General features: G+C 48.9%; 6 protein-coding genes across 6 annotated transcripts in view; 3 read left to right on the forward strand and 3 right to left on the reverse strand.

Annotated features, from left to right (window-relative positions):
- Positions 1–18,354, reverse strand: part of LOC101911108 (histone H2A-IV) — a 232,107-nt gene that overhangs the window by 203,209 nt on the left and 10,544 nt on the right. The gene's annotated exons all lie outside the window — the stretch shown is intronic.
- Positions 4,546–4,943, forward strand: LOC129784687 (histone H4). The gene has a single exon (XM_055807344.1). The coding sequence runs from the start codon at positions 4,573–4,575 to the stop codon at positions 4,882–4,884; it is 312 nt and encodes a 103-aa protein (XP_055663319.1). The 5' UTR covers positions 4,546–4,572; the 3' UTR covers positions 4,885–4,943.
- On the reverse strand, positions 5,883–6,395 carry LOC101919599 (histone H2A type 2-C). Its single transcript, XM_027786711.2, has one exon. It carries the CDS (start codon positions 6,335–6,337, stop codon positions 5,948–5,950), a length of 390 nt encoding a protein of 129 aa, XP_027642512.2. The 5' UTR covers positions 6,338–6,395; the 3' UTR covers positions 5,883–5,947.
- LOC129784678 (histone H3) lies at positions 7,557–8,156 on the forward strand. The gene has a single exon (XM_055807335.1). The coding sequence runs from the start codon at positions 7,677–7,679 to the stop codon at positions 8,085–8,087; it is 411 nt and encodes a 136-aa protein (XP_055663310.1). The 5' UTR covers positions 7,557–7,676; the 3' UTR covers positions 8,088–8,156.
- On the forward strand, positions 8,932–9,450 carry LOC129784685 (histone H2A type 2-C). The gene has a single exon (XM_055807341.1). It carries the CDS (start codon positions 8,996–8,998, stop codon positions 9,383–9,385), a length of 390 nt encoding a protein of 129 aa, XP_055663316.1. The 5' UTR covers positions 8,932–8,995; the 3' UTR covers positions 9,386–9,450.
- LOC101910934 (histone H4) lies at positions 10,390–10,791 on the reverse strand. Its single transcript, XM_027786717.2, has one exon. The coding sequence runs from the start codon at positions 10,758–10,760 to the stop codon at positions 10,449–10,451; it is 312 nt and encodes a 103-aa protein (XP_027642518.1). The 5' UTR covers positions 10,761–10,791; the 3' UTR covers positions 10,390–10,448.

An 18,354-nucleotide genomic window follows, 5' to 3' on the forward strand; every position in this document is an offset into this window, starting at 1 on the left:
CAAGAGGGTTCCTTCCCCGGGTCAGTGCCAGCTCCATATTCCAAACAATGGATGAATTTTCACTTTCTTCCTTTGTTTTCAATGATATGTTGCTTTCTTTTTAATACGAAACAAATAACACTTTGCCTGCAATAATATTGTGTTTCCTAAAATAGATACCAGGCTATCATCAGCTCATAAAAACGGGTGAACAGACCTATTCAAGGATAAAAGTAGGTATAACAGGGTGAAAGAAATGACAATACAACGTAGAGTTCCCGCTGCCTGGGACTGTGAAAATACGCTGATTTGAATCTCCATGCGACATTCGAGAAATTCTTTTCCGATTACAGGTGTTTAATTGAAAAAGCTGAAGGGCTTCAATCAACGCAAGGACTAGTGTTATTCAAGGAATTTAACACACCCGCTTATTTTCTGTTCTTGAAGGTGAAATGTGTGAAGTAATAGAGCTTTAGTGAGGTCTCCCAGAGAATGCATTTCAGCCTGTAAAGCGAAGGTGAATACATGTTTTGGGTGATCTGGCTGAGATAACGAGCTTGACAAAACTGCAACGTGTGAGACTGCAGAACTGTGCATTGTGTATTGATTAAACACTGAAATGGAAAACCAATATTAATATCCATTAATGGTTTTTTGATGGTTATTTCTTAAAATGGGGGAGGATTAAGGTCCTCAGTGACATAATTGAGCACTGTATCAAAACTGCTGACACCCTGAGGAAAAGATTTTCTCTAATCGAGTAGTACTGAGCCCATGGTCATAAAGAATGGAGATTTCAAGTCCTCTTAGAGGTAGTGGAGCTAACATTTTGTAACTCTTTAGTCCACTGATACCTGTTTATAAGTGGTTTGTTTGTTTTAAGCTATTCACATTTAGTGGCTCTTTTCTGACAATTCTCTGGCCTTGTACAACAAGGAATATTTTCATCCTTGTCAGTCTGCAAGGTTCCTATTAATCTTTTTATTTCTCCCAAATTGTTTAAGGCAGAAACGGACTCTGATATACCTGGAAATAGAAAAGGAACATTCATTTTTTTGCTTTCATTGTCATGATCGTTTCTCTATTTACTTGGAAACTGGAAAGTGTTTTAAGATTTGATTCTGATCTCTCAAGCTCCTCATTGCACCATATTAGATAAATTTCTGTACATTGTAGATTATCTCAGGCCACTATGAGAGAGATTTGTGAACAAGACAAAACAGATGGGTAGCATCAGGCTGTGGGTTCTCATAGGAAAAAAACATTATGGTCTTCCTACAACATAGGTCAAATGAAAGATTAGCACAAACCAGACAATAAGAACAGTGTTGTTGAACTAACTCAGCTCATTTGCTTACCTCTGGCTCTTTTATTCAGTCACATTTTGCTTCTGGATATTCAAGTATAACATCCTAGATTTATCCAAATATTTTGATTATAATCAAGTAAATGGATTTTACTTTATTAGCCACTGTAGAGTAAAATTTCTTTTTTTCAACCATAATAGAGTGTAATCCAGTACAGAGAGCATGTGCTCAACACAGGAACTTGTTGCAGTTACGTAGGTACAGCAGGAAGGCCCCCCAAGTTTTGATATCCAATTACCACCTGGGGCAGAATTTGTATTTGGGTATCACCATTCCATCCACCTTTCCTTCATTTTTAGAATCAGCAACTGTAATTAAAAATACTGAAATATTTTAGTAAAACGTTGTTACTTTCCTTCCAGGAAATAAACATTTTTATGAATTAGCACAGTCCCATGGAGAGATCCTATCCAGAATTTCTTTAGGAAGTTACTATAATAAAAGAACAATTGACAGGAGAATGTGGTGGGTTCAAGTTTTGACTCAGAACCTCACACTTGCTTTGGATCGATTTAACTTTATGTAGACCACTTACTGAAATTGGACACCTACCCTTGCCCCTGTTCCAAGGAAGACTGGGGTAGGTAGTATGAAATGATTGTTACCCTGTGTTTTAATGTCCTTTTTCAAAGCTGTCGCCAGATGCAGGTGTCCTAATGCTCAGTAAATCGTAAATCCCGGCTTCCTCCTGTTTAAAATTCATAGGCCCCCAATGTTTTCCTCTGCACCTACTGACATTTCTTTTCCTGAATTACTAGGAAATTAAAAATGTCCTAAATAAGTGTTAATGCACTAGTTCCATTATCACCATGTTGAAATGAACAGCAACTGATTTCTTCAGTGTGAATTGTGGCTTCCACAATGGTGATACTCTTGGCTTTGTGCAGGGCAATTGTATTTTGTTCTTCTGACAAATTTTTGGATATAGATTGTAGCTCATGGTGAGATATACACTACAAAATGTTCAGAAGAGTATGTATTCCACATTTGAAAGACATGTCAAAATCATATTTTTTTTCCATACAACAGGACATGCCTCATTATCAGGAAATGGAACCATTTTTTAAATCACAGAAACACCATTCAAATACAGATGAAAACTATTACTATATCTTCCAGCCTTTGTCCAGTAGCACTCTTGAGAGGATGGAAACCCTGTTGCTTTGCATATAGAAGCTCTAATGGACTGAAAATTTTCATTTTTCTTTTTCCCTCGTGTGGAGCAAGAGCAGTTTCTGACACAGCATTAGACCTAATGGCTGCTGCTGGAGCTCACTCAGTGGCACAAGGATGAGAAAGATAAGAAGGAACAATTTAAGTTTAGTGGACAGTATAGATCTAATAATAAGTATGGGGTAGAAAGAGTAGTTTTGCATGTCACAGATTACCAAAGCTATTTCAGGAATGAAGTGACCTACAGTGTTTTTCTAAAAATCATATTAGAACTTCTTCCAGAATTGCAGGGTTAGGATATGAATGAGGCCTTCTTGCCCATTAAGCAACTGGCAGTTAATTGCATTTTGGAAACTCCAGATATAGCACAAGCAGATAAAGCTTTGATATAGAAGTGAGGGAAGACAAGGATGCTTGTGAAACTCCTAATGTATTTGATTTTTTTTTCCTTTGCTCCCTGTGGCAAAAGCAGCACATGGAGTTCCCCAAATCCATTGATACCAGTTAATCTAATTCTTACTACTGTGCAACTGTCCGAGCACTGAAGGCTAATTTAAACCCATTTGTTAATCAATGCTACAGTTCTAGGATTAAAAAAAAGATTTTAATAAAATAAATGTATAATATAAGAATATGACAGGACTTTTTTCTTTTCACATTCTATTACGCAAACATAAAATGTTAATTGCTAACAAGAGAGCCACGAACATTCCTCCTTGAATTCTTGAGGCAACTCTTATCCTTTAATACCACTGTGATGAATCCTTTAACTGAATATTTACATAAGAAAATAGAATGATTTACCTATAACTAAATGGCTGCAAACAGGCAGCGCAAGGAGGCAAAGCTGTCAAAATAGCTTCCACCCAGTTTTTGGCTCTTGGAATTTGTGAGTAAACTCCCAAAATTCAGGGGACCGTGTTTCCCAGCAGCATAAACACTGCCACTTTGTTGTTTGGGGGTTTTTTTGTGCTGATGATTTTAACCCTTGCAGGTATAAGATTATCAGGTGAATTCTTCAGAACATACTGAACTAGAGAGAGTGTGGGAAGATAATCACATGAGTCATAACTAAATGGAAATGTAATTCAGAAAAGTGTCAAATATGACCTGCTTGAAACATTGCTTTCTAAGGCTCCCCATACTTTAAAGTCTTTAAGGGCATATACAGGAAAAAAGGCTATGGCATCCTGTTCAAAGTGATTTCTACAGCCTGCCAAAGTTGGAAACCATTTTGAAACTCGGTTTACAGCTGACAAGCCAACATTTCATATGCTCAGCATTGGTTCTTAGTAGAGAAATATAAACAGGTCTACTTCATGTTTGTAACATATACATCGATATTTTAATCGCATGTGAAAACATTTTCTATTGATTTTCTGAAAAACAAGTCAAATAACAGAAGCCCACAAACTGTTTTGCCGGATGGTTGACAGTATGTGAAGCAAAGAGGAGCATAAGGACACGAGGGCAACCTGTCAGTTGTTACAGTTAGCAGTCGTTTCTGAACGCTGCCATTGTGCCCTTGCGATGTGACCTCAGCACTGATGAGACGTGGTCATCAGAAGCTTAACAACGGTCCGCAGAGGCCTGAAGGCCGCCGGCTACCCGCGCAGTGACGTGCTCGGCCGCTCGTAAAAGAAAGGTCTGTGCGCCGCCGCGACGCACAGAGGGGGAAGATGCCGGGAAACGGCGCTCCAGGGGCACCGGGGCTGGGGGACGGCGGGCGAGGCGGAGGCGGGCGAGGCGGAGGCGGGCGAGGCGGAGGCGGGCGAGGCGGAGGCGGGCGAGGCGGAGGCGGGCGAGGCGGAGGCGGGCGAGGCGGAGGCGGGCGAGGCGGAGGCGGGCGAGGCGGAGGCGGGCGAGGCGGAGGCGGGCGAGGCGGAGGCGGGCGAGGCGCCCCGCCGCGCGCGCGGAGAGGGGGGAGGGGGCGCAGGCTCCGCCCCCGCTAGCCGTACTCGCCCCTGCTCCCAATCAGGTCGGCTCCCCGCGCATAAAGCGCTGCGCCGCGGCCTGCTCTGCGTTGCAGTTAGGTAGAGAGAACGGCGGCAGCATGTCTGGCAGAGGCAAGGGCGGGAAGGGGCTCGGCAAAGGGGGCGCCAAGCGCCACCGCAAGGTGCTGCGCGACAACATCCAGGGCATCACCAAGCCGGCCATCCGGCGCCTGGCGCGGCGCGGCGGCGTGAAGCGCATCTCGGGGCTCATCTACGAGGAGACGCGCGGCGTGCTGAAGGTCTTCCTGGAGAACGTGATCCGCGACGCCGTCACCTACACCGAGCACGCCAAGCGCAAGACGGTCACGGCCATGGACGTGGTGTACGCTCTCAAGCGCCAGGGGCGCACCCTCTACGGCTTCGGCGGCTAAAAGGCCTTTCATTTCCCGGACCATCTCGAGAACCCAAAGGCTCTTTTCAGAGCCACCCATTTACTCCTTGGAAGAGCTGTGTCGTGTCACGCTCGTCTTTGTTGTCGTATACCGGCTCCTGCCCTTCCCATGCTCGCCCCCCGTGTTTGGTTGTTTTTTTATTTTCCCCCAAGCTGCAGCCGCACTAGCTAGCCTTGCAGTCCAGCTCTGCGTTCTGTAGCCCGCTGCTGCAGCATTGCCCCTGCCAGCTTCCTGCTTACCCTTCACAGCAGCCGCTTTTGGAAAAGCTCGCTGGGCGCGCTGCCCTGTAAGGCAAGCAGAGTGCCAGTTTGACTCTTCTCGAGGTGTTTAGGGACGCCGCGGAGTCCTGGAAAGTGCTGGGCCGTGAAGGGCAAACCTAGCGTGCCTCATCAGCGGCTTTGCTCGGAAAAAGCACGGGAGTAAAGGAACAGTGCCTCTGCTCGAACTACATAAAAAGGAGAAAGCAAAGCCCGGCTCCGTGTCTCGCTAAGCTCTCCTCCGCTGGAGGGCCGGCGGCTCCTTCCTTTCCTCCTGCTCGCTTACATATGAAGGGGGAAGCTGTCGTGACCGCGCCGGGTTCGCTGGCGCCGGCAACGGCCTCATCGCTCTTGCGCGCGGCTGGGGCGGGGCCGCTGCAGCGGGGCGCCGTCTCCGGCGGCGACCGGGTTACGCGCCCTCGCTCTTTCGAAAAGCCCGCGCGGGCAACGGCTGGCTGCAGGCGATTCCGCGCTCCGCTCCGGCAACCGGGCACCGCCCGACTAGGAAGCTGCGGGGACCACGAGATAAATCGCAGGCTTCCCGGCCGCGCCTCAGCTCTCCAGCGTAACCCGAGCCAGGACGGCTCCGGAGACGAGACATACCACATACACATCTCACGCCCCCAACGACACGGCTCTCCCGTGAGAAACGCACGCAACACCGGTCCCCTGCTGCCCACTCAGCAGCAGTCAGCGTCTCGAGCTCCTTTCTCGACACTGTGGGTGGCTCTGAAAAGAGCCTTTGGGTTTCGCTTCTCTGCTCGGGACGTTTCTGCGGCCGCGGTTTACTTGCTCTTGGCTTTGTGGCTCTCTGTCTTCTTGGGCAGCAGCACAGCCTGGATGTTGGGCAGCACGCCGCCCTGCGCGATGGTCACCTTGCCCAGCAGCTTGTTGAGCTCCTCGTCGTTGCGGATGGCGAGCTGCAGGTGGCGGGGAATGATGCGCGTCTTCTTGTTGTCGCGGGCCGCGTTGCCCGCCAGCTCCAGGATCTCGGCCGTCAGGTACTCCAGCACGGCCGCCAGGTACACCGGGGCGCCGGCGCCCACCCGCTCCGCGTAGTTGCCCTTGCGCAGCAGCCGGTGCACGCGGCCCACGGGGAACTGCAGCCCGGCCCGCGACGAGCGCGACTTGGCCTTGGCCCGCGCCTTCCCGCCCTGCTTCCCGCGGCCGGACATCTTCGGTCGATTACCCCCTCAGCACTAAGGCCCAGCCACTACAAGACAAACAACAGGTGAGTTGCCTGCGCCCTGAGGCCCGCCTTTATATCCCTTCCCTTTGCGCCGCCGGCGGCTCCCGATAGGCCGAGGAGCCTATCGGGGAACGCGCACCCAATCACCAAGCGAATCTCGTCCCGACCAATGGCGAGGGGCGTAACGCTGAAACGCCTCCGCCCGCGCTCTCGAAGCGGCCAGTGACGAGGCGGGAGGGGCGGGCTTCAGCAGGCGGCTCCGCCCCGCCGGACCGCCCGCTCCCGCCGCCGGAGCCCGGACCCGCGGGGCCGAGGCGCCCCGCGTTTGCTTGCATTTTCTCTTTTTAAAATTTTTTAAAGCAGACGGGCCGGAAAAGTGCCGGTTGGGGGCGCAGACCTGAGGAGGTAGAGACAGACGTCTAGGGTGGCTGTGTCAGTGAGCGGGAGAAAAGGAGGGGGGCTACTGGGGGAGGGGAAACGCGGTACGCATCCCCCCGTTGTTTGACGAGGAGCCTTTTCCCCGCGGGAAAATTTCGCCCCTTTCCAACACCGCGTCACGCTGAAGCTTTCCAAAACGGCACACGCTTCCCTGCACCGGGAAACTGCCACGGCTCGCTGTGCCCCGCAACTCAAACGCAGAGGGACAACGCAGCCACACACAGCCCCTGCTCACTGCTCCACGTTATACCCGAAATTGCAGGTACAAGTGATCCCTATATTTCTCTTATCCTCGTTTTCAAGGTGCAATTCATATATTCAAGTAGCACTTATAGAGATTAAAAGGGACAGATGAATTTACGTTTTATGATATGCTTTTTTAAACATGTTTTTCAATCTATGTTTTCCAATGGTCGTCTGGTTTCCCCTGTGTTTACTTTATAGTCCGTATGGTACAGCAGTATTTCAACGTGTTTAAATACAAATAATCGTATCTTCCACATAAGTGTTATCCTTGTTATCTCTACATAGCAAAATACATTAAACAGGAAAAAAATCCAAGTTGATAAGAAATTATCACTGTATAAAAAGAAGTATTTGTTTTGAAGTCAAAATAATTTTAAAAAAGAAAGTCAATAAGATGCTAAGGATTACCGGAAAAGGAGAAGATATACAGTGATAAAATGTTGTGTTTGGACGGACAGAGCACACAACAAAAGGTTAGGCGGTACGTACCTGTGGCGGGACTTTTAAATTTTGAATCCACCAATGAGAAGAAGAATTTACCAGTCCGCCTATCAGAGGAAGAGCTAGTCCTATATATACCCCTCCAAGAGGGACACGGAATCAGTTCTTGTGGTTGCGTTTTAGCTGTTCGCTTTATAGTGATGGCGCGCACAAAGCAGACGGCGCGTAAGTCGACGGGCGGGAAGGCGCCCCGCAAGCAGCTGGCCACCAAGGCGGCCCGCAAGAGCGCGCCGGCCACGGGCGGCGTGAAGAAGCCGCACCGCTACCGGCCCGGCACGGTGGCGCTGCGCGAGATCCGGCGCTACCAGAAGTCGACGGAGCTGCTGATCCGCAAGCTGCCCTTCCAGCGGCTGGTGCGCGAGATCGCGCAGGACTTCAAGACCGACCTGCGCTTCCAGAGCTCGGCCGTGATGGCGCTGCAGGAGGCGAGCGAGGCCTACCTGGTGGGGCTCTTCGAGGACACCAACCTGTGCGCCATCCATGCCAAGCGCGTCACCATCATGCCCAAGGACATCCAGCTGGCTCGCCGCATACGCGGAGAGCGTGCATAAGCCCATTTGGACCCCTCTCATCTTTGAGAGAAAAAAATTTAAACAAAAAGGCTCTTTTAAGAGCCACTCCATTTACAATAAGAAGGGCTGTTGCACTTAATATATCCACCTACTTTTAAATTTTTTTGCTTTTTTTACGCTCCCAAAACCGAATAATGAAAAAAGGTTAGGCTTGATAAAGGAAACGCTTGTACCTGCAATTTCGGGTATAACGTGGAGCAGTGAGCAGGGGCTGTGTGTGGCTGCGTTGTCCCTCTGCGTTTGAGTTGCGGGGCACAGCGAGCCGTGGCAGTTTCCCGGTGCAGGGAAGCGTGTGCCGTTTTGGAAAGCTTCAGCGTGACGCGGTGTTGGAAAGGGGCGAAATTTTCCCGCGGGGAAAAGGCTCCTCGTCAAACAACGGGGGGATGCGTACCGCGTTTCCCCTCCCCCAGTAGCCCCCCTCCTTTTCTCCCGCTCACTGACACAGCCACCCTAGACGTCTGTCTCTACCTCCTCAGGTCTGCGCCCCCAACCGGCACTTTTCCGGCCCGTCTGCTTTAAAAAATTTTAAAAAGAGAAAATGCAAGCAAACGCGGGGCGCCTCGGCCCCGCGGGTCCGGGCTCCGGCGGCGGGAGCGGGCGGTCCGGCGGGGCGGAGCCGCCTGCTGAAGCCCGCCCCTCCCGCCTCGTCACTGGCCGCTTCGAGAGCGCGGGCGGAGGCGTTTCAGCGTTACGCCCCTCGCCATTGGTCGGGACGAGATTCGCTTGGTGATTGGGTGCGCGTTCCCCGATAGGCTCCTCGGCCTATCGGGAGCCGCCGGCGGCGCAAAGGGAAGGGATATAAAGGCGGGCCTCAGGGCGCAGGCAACTCACCTGTTGTTTGTCTTGTAGTGGCTGGGCCTTAGTGCTGAGGGGGTAATCGACCGAAGATGTCCGGCCGCGGGAAGCAGGGCGGGAAGGCGCGGGCCAAGGCCAAGTCGCGCTCGTCGCGGGCCGGGCTGCAGTTCCCCGTGGGCCGCGTGCACCGGCTGCTGCGCAAGGGCAACTACGCGGAGCGGGTGGGCGCCGGCGCCCCGGTGTACCTGGCGGCCGTGCTGGAGTACCTGACGGCCGAGATCCTGGAGCTGGCGGGCAACGCGGCCCGCGACAACAAGAAGACGCGCATCATTCCCCGCCACCTGCAGCTCGCCATCCGCAACGACGAGGAGCTCAACAAGCTGCTGGGCAAGGTGACCATCGCGCAGGGCGGCGTGCTGCCCAACATCCAGGCTGTGCTGCTGCCCAAGAAGACAGAGAGCCACAAAGCCAAGAGCAAGTAAACCGCGGCCGCAGAAACGTCCCGAGCAGAGAAGCGAAACCCAAAGGCTCTTTTCAGAGCCACCCACAGTGTCGAGAAAGGAGCTCGAGACGCTGACTGCTGCTGAGTGGGCAGCAGGGGACCGGTGTTGCGTGCGTTTCTCACGGGAGAGCCGTGTCGTTGGGGGCGTGAGATGTGTATGTGGTATGTCTCGTCTCCGGAGCCGTCCTGGCTCGGGTTACGCTGGAGAGCTGAGGCGCGGCCGGGAAGCCTGCGATTTATCTCGTGGTCCCCGCAGCTTCCTAGTCGGGCGGTGCCCGGTTGCCGGAGCGGAGCGCGGAATCGCCTGCAGCCAGCCGTTGCCCGCGCGGGCTTTTCGAAAGAGCGAGGGCGCGTAACCCGGTCGCCGCCGGAGACGGCGCCCCGCTGCAGCGGCCCCGCCCCAGCCGCGCGCAAGAGCGATGAGGCCGTTGCCGGCGCCAGCGAACCCGGCGCGGTCACGACAGCTTCCCCCTTCATATGTAAGCGAGCAGGAGGAAAGGAAGGAGCCGCCGGCCCTCCAGCGGAGGAGAGCTTAGCGAGACACGGAGCCGGGCTTTGCTTTCTCCTTTTTATGTAGTTCGAGCAGAGGCACTGTTCCTTTACTCCCGTGCTTTTTCCGAGCAAAGCCGCTGATGAGGCACGCTAGGTTTGCCCTTCACGGCCCAGCACTTTCCAGGACTCCGCGGCGTCCCTAAACACCTCGAGAAGAGTCAAACTGGCACTCTGCTTGCCTTACAGGGCAGCGCGCCCAGCGAGCTTTTCCAAAAGCGGCTGCTGTGAAGGGTAAGCAGGAAGCTGGCAGGGGCAATGCTGCAGCAGCGGGCTACAGAACGCAGAGCTGGACTGCAAGGCTAGCTAGTGCGGCTGCAGCTTGGGGGAAAATAAAAAAACAACCAAACACGGGGGGCGAGCATGGGAAGGGCAGGAGCCGGTATACGACAACAAAGACGAGCGTGACACGACACAGCTCTTCCAAGGAGTAAATGGGTGGCTCTGAAAAGAGCCTTTGGGTTCTCGAGATGGTCCGGGAAATGAAAGGCCTTTTAGCCGCCGAAGCCGTAGAGGGTGCGCCCCTGGCGCTTGAGAGCGTACACCACGTCCATGGCCGTGACCGTCTTGCGCTTGGCGTGCTCGGTGTAGGTGACGGCGTCGCGGATCACGTTCTCCAGGAAGACCTTCAGCACGCCGCGCGTCTCCTCGTAGATGAGCCCCGAGATGCGCTTCACGCCGCCGCGCCGCGCCAGGCGCCGGATGGCCGGCTTGGTGATGCCCTGGATGTTGTCGCGCAGCACCTTGCGGTGGCGCTTGGCGCCCCCTTTGCCGAGCCCCTTCCCGCCCTTGCCTCTGCCAGACATGCTGCCGCCGTTCTCTCTACCTAACTGCAACGCAGAGCAGGCCGCGGCGCAGCGCTTTATGCGCGGGGAGCCGACCTGATTGGGAGCAGGGGCGAGTACGGCTAGCGGGGGCGGAGCCTGCGCCCCCTCCCCCCTCTCCGCGCGCGCGGCGGGGCGCCTCGCCCGCCTCCGCCTCGCCCGCCTCCGCCTCGCCCGCCTCCGCCTCGCCCGCCTCCGCCTCGCCCGCCTCCGCCTCGCCCGCCTCCGCCTCGCCCGCCTCCGCCTCGCCCGCCTCCGCCTCGCCCGCCTCCGCCTCGCCCGCCGTCCCCCAGCCCCGGTGCCCCTGGAGCGCCGTTTCCCGGCATCTTCCCCCTCTGTGCGTCGCGGCGGCGCACAGACCTTTCTTTTACGAGCGGCCGAGCACGTCACTGCGCGGGTAGCCGGCGGCCTTCAGGCCTCTGCGGACCGTTGTTAAGCTTCTGATGACCACGTCTCATCAGTGCTGAGGTCACATCGCAAGGGCACAATGGCAGCGTTCAGAAACGACTGCTAACTGTAACAACTGACAGGTTGCCCTCGTGTCCTTATGCTCCTCTTTGCTTCACATACTGTCAACCATCTGGCAAATCACATCTATGTTGTCATCTCATTAAGAAACTCACTTTTCTCTATAACCTTATTATGCCTGACTCTAAGAGTATAATATTTCTGGTGAGTCTACAAAGGGCTTTTTTTTTTTTTCAGCACAGTATTCTAGAATGCCCTGTATTTTCTATTCTCTATCTTGAGTGTTGCTTCCTATTAAGTCACAGACATCCTTATCTCATTCAAAAATATTTCCTTTTAGATCACTGCTAACTGGATTAAAATTAATCATGTATGTGAAATGCTCAGCAATGGCTATGTTAGGTATATGCATGCATACCTCCATGTTTTACAAAGCCTCACATCATTCCTTCATATAATATATTTTCCTTTCACCAGTGTTCGTTGCCAGTAACAACATTTCTTGTTGTTAGTTTGGTACGACTTCATGACTCTGAAAATCAATCATCATGATTGTTAAATCTAGACCTCTTTTCTTCTGGCTATCCATGCAGTCCTCCATTTCATAGCTTAGGGCCCACTGGGGTTATGGGATTAGCATAATTGCAATATGGAGAATTTGCCTGTGCTCATCATGGCTGAATACATGTCATCCACACACAGACAGAGGAGACCCCTTCAAGAAGAAGGGCTCAGGGAGATCTTTGTGAACTCTGACAACCCTTTGTGATGCTGACATTGGCATTTGGTTCTGTCTCAGTCACAGTGACTCTAGAAGGGAAGGTCTGTGTGAGTGATAGGATCTAAAAATAGTGAGTTAATTCTTTCCTAGCATCTTTCAGTTGAGATATTTTATATAGGAAGGCGTCTTCTGGCCCTGAAGACTCCCGATTCCCTTTTCTCTGTTTTTTCTTATCATTCCCTCTGCTTCCCATATTTTCTCTTCACATCTCTTCAGCTACAGGAAAGGGGAATTAGTTCATGTAGAAGAATGGCTGCAGAAGCGTGGCCTTAGAATCTCTGAAGGTCTGCATAATCCAGGCCTGGTATTAGAATAGGCCTGTAATCAGAATTGTACTGAAGTTGCTGTGCTGAAGTTAACAAGAAAGGTAGCCTTGAGCTATTCTTGAATCCTGAGACCAAGTAATTATGTTGTGCCAACAGGCCGTGGCTGTAACAAGCTACAGCTGCTGGGAAAGCAGGTGCAGGGCCAAGAAAGATAGGGAGCGGTATGGGAATATAGGGAGTAACACACTACAAGGCTGAAGCATAGCAACACAATTAGCTACATGGATAGAATGCTTATTTTAGACATGAAAATTAGGGGTGTGAGAACTGTGCACGCTTAGAGGCTAATAACCAATTATATTTTTGCATTATGAATATGCATGTATATCGATTCTATATAAGTAGTGTTAGAAACTAATAAAGTTGAGCAAGATGCATAACTCATATTGAGCGATTTCTTGACTCTGGCGAACCCTTCTCCCCAACAAATTCACTCTCTTTGCTGGTTGCCACTTTGTCACACTTCATCTACAGCATGGAAAGCTTGTTTTCCAGCACCATTTTGTAACACACACACACACTGAGGACACTTAACTGTATAAATGAGATTCTCCTCCGTGAAAGGCATGCACTCCATGTAGTATGCATGTTCATCACTCATTTTTAACATCTACCACTCCTACTCTACCTATTCCTCAACCTTTTGCAATTTGTCATGCTGAAGCCACATCCTAAAACATGAAAAATGAGAGATATTGTGTCCAGATAAAGAAATCAATAAACACACAGGAGAAAAATCCATTCAAGGCTCCCCAGTTCAAAGTAATCTCTATGACTTGCTGTTTTCCTGATGTAGAGAGATATCACTACAACCTAAGGGAGCATTTTGGTGTTTCTTTTACTGGTCTCTGTCACAGAAGGAATACTGGCCCAGGTGGAAGTTTCCTGTGAATTACTCAGTTCTTCTAGTGTTATGATCATAAGTCTCTCTCTGGAATGCAATTCAAAGGTCAGCACAATCTCAAGTCTGTCCCACGTATAGTGCCCATTCATTTCTCCCCACTCTGGATGTCTGCTGATATTCTGAATTGCAGAAACAAGTTCTAATACTACACTCAGCATTCTTCCTCTGCCCTCTCCTGGATTTATGGTTTGTGTGTCCCTGATACTAGCCCAATAGAGCTAGTGTCTCCTTCAACATTGAAAAGACCAAAATTAGGTGAGCCTGCTACCCTGGGGAGAGAAAGATAACCAAAAATACCACAGCAGTGTTAAGGCTATTCACCATGTTAGTAGAGTAAGCACACCTTGTAAAATGAAAAAAAGAAAAACCTAAACCCAAACAGTTTCTAAGTGTAAGAATATTTTCTTTTAATTAGTGTCAAATGCAAACAAATACACCTGTCCTCATCCAGTGATATGGCTGACAGTGGTCACCCTTGAAAAACTTTCAATGTACTCAAGCATTTCAGGGCCTGTTTTCTTCTAAGGAACTAAATGAAACAAGCACAGATGACACCTTTGCCTCCATTTAGGTTGTAGTTCTTTTTCCTTTTTCCTTTTTTTCTTTTTTCTATCTTCCACCCCCCTCCAAGATTTTTATATAAATGAATATGCATTAGATCTGGAAAGTTCATCAGAATTACTGAAGTGTTTAACTTTCAGTCCCTTTTCTCAACAGCTTTGAGTAATTTGGGCTATTACATTTCCTGTCTTGTAGATGTCTCCTATTGCAGCTTGGGCAAACCCCAAAACACCAGCTCATTTCTCTTTACTTACCATTTCTATACAGTTTGATATATACATCTAACATAGGCTGCTCCTTGCTCTTAGGTTCTCAGTGCTGGCCTTGTGTACTAGGCTTGTTAAGCATGCAACTAAATGTAAGACGTTACAAACGACTAACCTCAAACAGTACACAAAAGTTAAACTTGTTATTCTACTTCTTATTTCACACATGAATCAACCAAAACTTGACTGCATTTTCATTGTCCAAAACAGAAAAAACCAGTCAGGAAGACAGAGATTTAGACTTAATATGCTTACTATGGAAGCCAATCCTTCTTTTTGGAACCTGATCATATAAGGCAGATGCAGGCAAAAGAGGTGAAATGTATTCTTCTTGAATGTACCCCACACTGTATACATATACTGTCATGAGCCAGCAAAGCCAGATTCCTGACTTCCTAACTCTCCGATAGCAGGAGTGCTGAGTGACTGGCCTCATTTGTATATGGTGGGGAAACCTGGGCACCAGCTGGCCCTTCCAGTTTCCCTGGCAGTCTAAATGACATCCTCACCAGGGACAGTGCTGCTCTGGCACCAGCCCATGGACCGCACAGCTGCAAAGCATGTACTATAAAAAACAAGCTACAACACAGCACTCTTATACACTGAACAACTCTTCAAAACCTTTTTGCTCCCTCTCTGGTAAGACAAACAGCCTATGTTGCTGGAAACCAAGTGCTACCTTGTGATACTCCTGCTCTGGAAAGATGGCACAAACAGCCATATCTGAATACAGTACCTGCTTCACCCCTACACCTCTGAAGAAAACTGGCAAAACAGTATCACTTCATGAAAGGACCTTCACATGGTGTGTGATGGCAGTGCTTTGGTTCTCAGCGATGGCAGAAGTGCAGCCTATGCTGTGTCTGGGTTCCACCATCACTGTCTGTGTGGCAAAAACCCTGAGTTGCCTGCCAACCCAAATGTACCTGGAATCCTGTCACATCAGCCCCTGACGTGCCACCAGCCAGTCAGATGGTAGATTACAGACCAGCTGTGCATGTACTTGCCCAAGGACACTTTGTTCCTTCAAAGGTACCAAACATGGTTCCGGCTGGAATGGGAGGGGAGGCGTAGACAGATCACATTTGCTTCCTCCCTCTTACCAGCAGCCACAGGGAGCACTGGCACACAAACAGGAAAAGGTAGAGGGCAGAAAGCATGCAGAAGTGCCAGGGTGCTGTGGGGAAGAAGAGTGAGTTGCTCAGCATCGCTCTGTGTGAGCTGCTTACTGGTCTGAGCAGCCAGCCTTCAGTGCTGATGGAGAGGCTACTCTGAGAGGACAGTGTGGTGGCACCCTTCCTTGCTGGGATTCAGTATTAAATGCAGATGAAAGAGAGGCACCGGGGCAGGAGGTTTCTTTGGGGTGCCATGGCTGATGGAGCTTCTGTTAATGTTGCTTACCTTTCATGAACTGTTTGTCTCAGGGCCTGAGGGCTTCAATTGCTGGTTGAGGACTACATTCGAAGCATGCCAGGGTGGGCCAGAGGACAGTTTGTCAAGTGGTTTGGGTAAGCTTTAGAAGACTAAAGTACTTTAAGACATAAATAACTCTGTTCTTTGATACCTGACTGACAGTGAGGATCTTTTCTTTGCCTGTGTGTGAGAAAAGTAAAAAACTGTCAGCCTAGTAAACTCCTGTACAGTAGAGAATAAAGTGCATATGTTTTCATCATTAGCTGTTCTTGGAAGGGGTTTGGCCCCCTAAGTTTTCACTGGCCTTTTTTCACTTTCCCAGGAAGGGCATCCCTCCCAGTGCCTCCTAACTACAGACATATCCAGGTTTTAGCCTATAGGTTTTCAGTTGCCAAATGACATGCCAGGGCAATGATGAAAGGAGGCCACAGCAGTTGCCCCAGCCCTTAGCCAAGAGTACAGGGAGGAGTGTGCAACATTCCAGGAAGCTGAGTCTAATGGGGACAGTCACCCATTGCCCTACCCTATTTGTCCTGCCCACTATAGATGCTCAGCCACACACTGGATTTAAAAGGCCTTGTGTGGCCTCAGTACACTTAGAAATCTTAACTGCAGCAGCAGCATCAACATCAGTATTATGTAGGCAAAGACTTGTTCGCTGAGCTGCAATGAACTTGCAGTTTGGTAGGTCCCATTTTAAAATTGCTTGGCTAAGGGTTAAAAGCTGTTAAACTGTGCTGGCTGGTTTGATTACACGAGTTATTACATTTGTAACTCAGATGAAGGATGAAGTCACTGAGGGCAAGAAAGGCATGGGTGTAACACTGTAGCAGGAGTGTAATCATGGTTGCAGGAGTATTTACACCTCTTTCCTGTGGAACATGTATGTGGGAGTGCAGCACGTAACATAAAGGCCCTCCTCACCTTAAATCTCACTGGAAATTTTCACTTGAAGGAAGAAGAGGGGCTGTGATGCACAGGCATATCAGCTGTACTTCCTTCAGCTGTCTTAAGAATGACTGACCATAGCATTCATCTACAGCAGGTAGAGCAGCCCATTAGCCATATTTGTGCGGCTAGCTCTCATGCTAATGCCTCCTAACAAAATTGCTGGAGAAGAACAACTACTATGCTACCTCTCATTATTGCAAACATGCTAAATATAACCCAGAGCTCATTTTCTTAGGAACAAGTACTGGCAGATCCTAAACTGGAGATGGGAATGTTTGATAGCTCTCAGGTGCAGTGCCAGCCATTGGCTGTGGTACATGTATCTCCTTGCTTATGCCAAGAGGTCTTAACAGATAACTGCAAAAATTGGACAGACCTGGGTACCTGAAGGGAAGTGACTTGCAGGGTTCTGACTGCAATCTTGTGCAGGTTTGTAATGTAGTCTGACCTGCTAGGGTGCTCATGAGGTGAAAAGAATTGAAGTCATTCAGATGTAGTAGTCATTACAGTGATGCTCTCTCCAGGAGTACCTCCGGAGATGCTGATATCACTCTTCTCCTCTTTTCATAAATGATGAAGTCTACCTTCCTTCCATCTCATTGGTAAAGCCAAACTGTGTCAGAGTCTATGTGGTGCCTTCTTTGTGAAGTCTTTCTACAGTATTCTATGCTTAAACCAGAATTATTTCCTTTTCTCATTTGCTCAGCTTGAAGTGAAACTGCCATTCCTGCCTTTCATATAATCTTGCACCACATTTTTTTCTTTGACTGTGAATATGTGTCCATTCCTTCTAAACTATCTGCTCTGATTGCAGAACAAATTTTTTAAATTCTGAAATGTACCTTAACTTTCCCAAATGTCATTCCTGCATGTGTTTCTTTCATGTAGAAAAGAATACGTTCCAAACAGCAACTCTGCATTGCTACAGTTATTGCATGTCTCTGCTGCAAAGCCATTAAAAAGAAAGATCAGAGTTTTCCTCTGTATCATGAAATTTCTGAAGTTACTTCAGTTTATTTTAGTGTAGTAGACTGTAACTTTTGGAGATCAGAAGCTGCTACACATATGACCCTGTTGGGAATGGGGAGAGGGTAGCAGTTACTGCAAGAAAAGCCAAACCAGGCAGACAACTGGGATGGTGACCATTTTTGCCACCTCAATTTCAGCCACCAATAAATGCGAATCAACACTCTGTGAAGCCACAACTGAGGGCTGGAATACTTAACATTCCTCCAGTGAAGGTTAGTGAAACAAATGTGTATGAGTTCAAAATTACAAGAATAGGCAACATGAATTTTCATTTTGCTGACATGTCAATCATGGTCTGTGCTTTTCCGCTGTCTATGTGCTATGAAGTGTCTTGGTAGCCACTAAATGTCATCTCCTCCCAACAACCATTACTACTATATTTCACTATGTAGTCAAGTCAATTGAAAGCCTCCTTCATTGATGCACAAACATATATAGGATATAGACTTAAAAATACATATTAATTTTACTTCAGTTTTAATAATTTATGAAGGTATACCTTCAATACCACCATTCACTCCAATTTATTGCAGTCCTGTCTCCTTACTTTATGTTACATAACTTTTACAAAGATGACTTTGAAATTCCCAATTGGATTAACCCTTCTCTCAATTATCTTCCTGTTGAAGCATTACCAAGCTCAGGTGCACTTTTCCTATAACCTTTATTCTGATATTTTTTTCTTCTAGGGTGCAGTTCGCATTTTTTCACTTCATTGAGTTTATTCATAGTTTCATATGCATCAAAACCCAATTTTACAGAAAATAATTTTTTTCATGTTATGTACACATTTAGTATTTACAAGACAGCCATTTTAAAGGAAACCATGAGGTGGAAATGGGATTACATTTACCCAATACTACCTATTCATATAATC

This window comes from Falco peregrinus, chromosome 6, assembly GCF_023634155.1.
Source record: "Falco peregrinus isolate bFalPer1 chromosome 6, bFalPer1.pri, whole genome shotgun sequence".
Taxonomy (NCBI): Eukaryota; Metazoa; Chordata; class Aves; order Falconiformes; family Falconidae; genus Falco; species Falco peregrinus.

Bases quoted from the DNA above. Each gene is read 5' to 3' on its own strand.
- LOC129784687 (XM_055807344.1), top strand. From the start codon at position 4,573: ATGTCTGGCAGAGGCAAGGGCGGGAAGGGGCTCGGCAAAGGGGGCGCC.
- LOC101919599 (XM_027786711.2), bottom strand. From the start codon at position 6,337: ATGTCCGGCCGCGGGAAGCAGGGCGGGAAGGCGCGGGCCAAGGCCAAG.
- LOC129784678 (XM_055807335.1), top strand. From the start codon at position 7,677: ATGGCGCGCACAAAGCAGACGGCGCGTAAGTCGACGGGCGGGAAGGCG.
- LOC129784685 (XM_055807341.1), top strand. From the start codon at position 8,996: ATGTCCGGCCGCGGGAAGCAGGGCGGGAAGGCGCGGGCCAAGGCCAAG.
- LOC101910934 (XM_027786717.2), bottom strand. From the start codon at position 10,760: ATGTCTGGCAGAGGCAAGGGCGGGAAGGGGCTCGGCAAAGGGGGCGCC.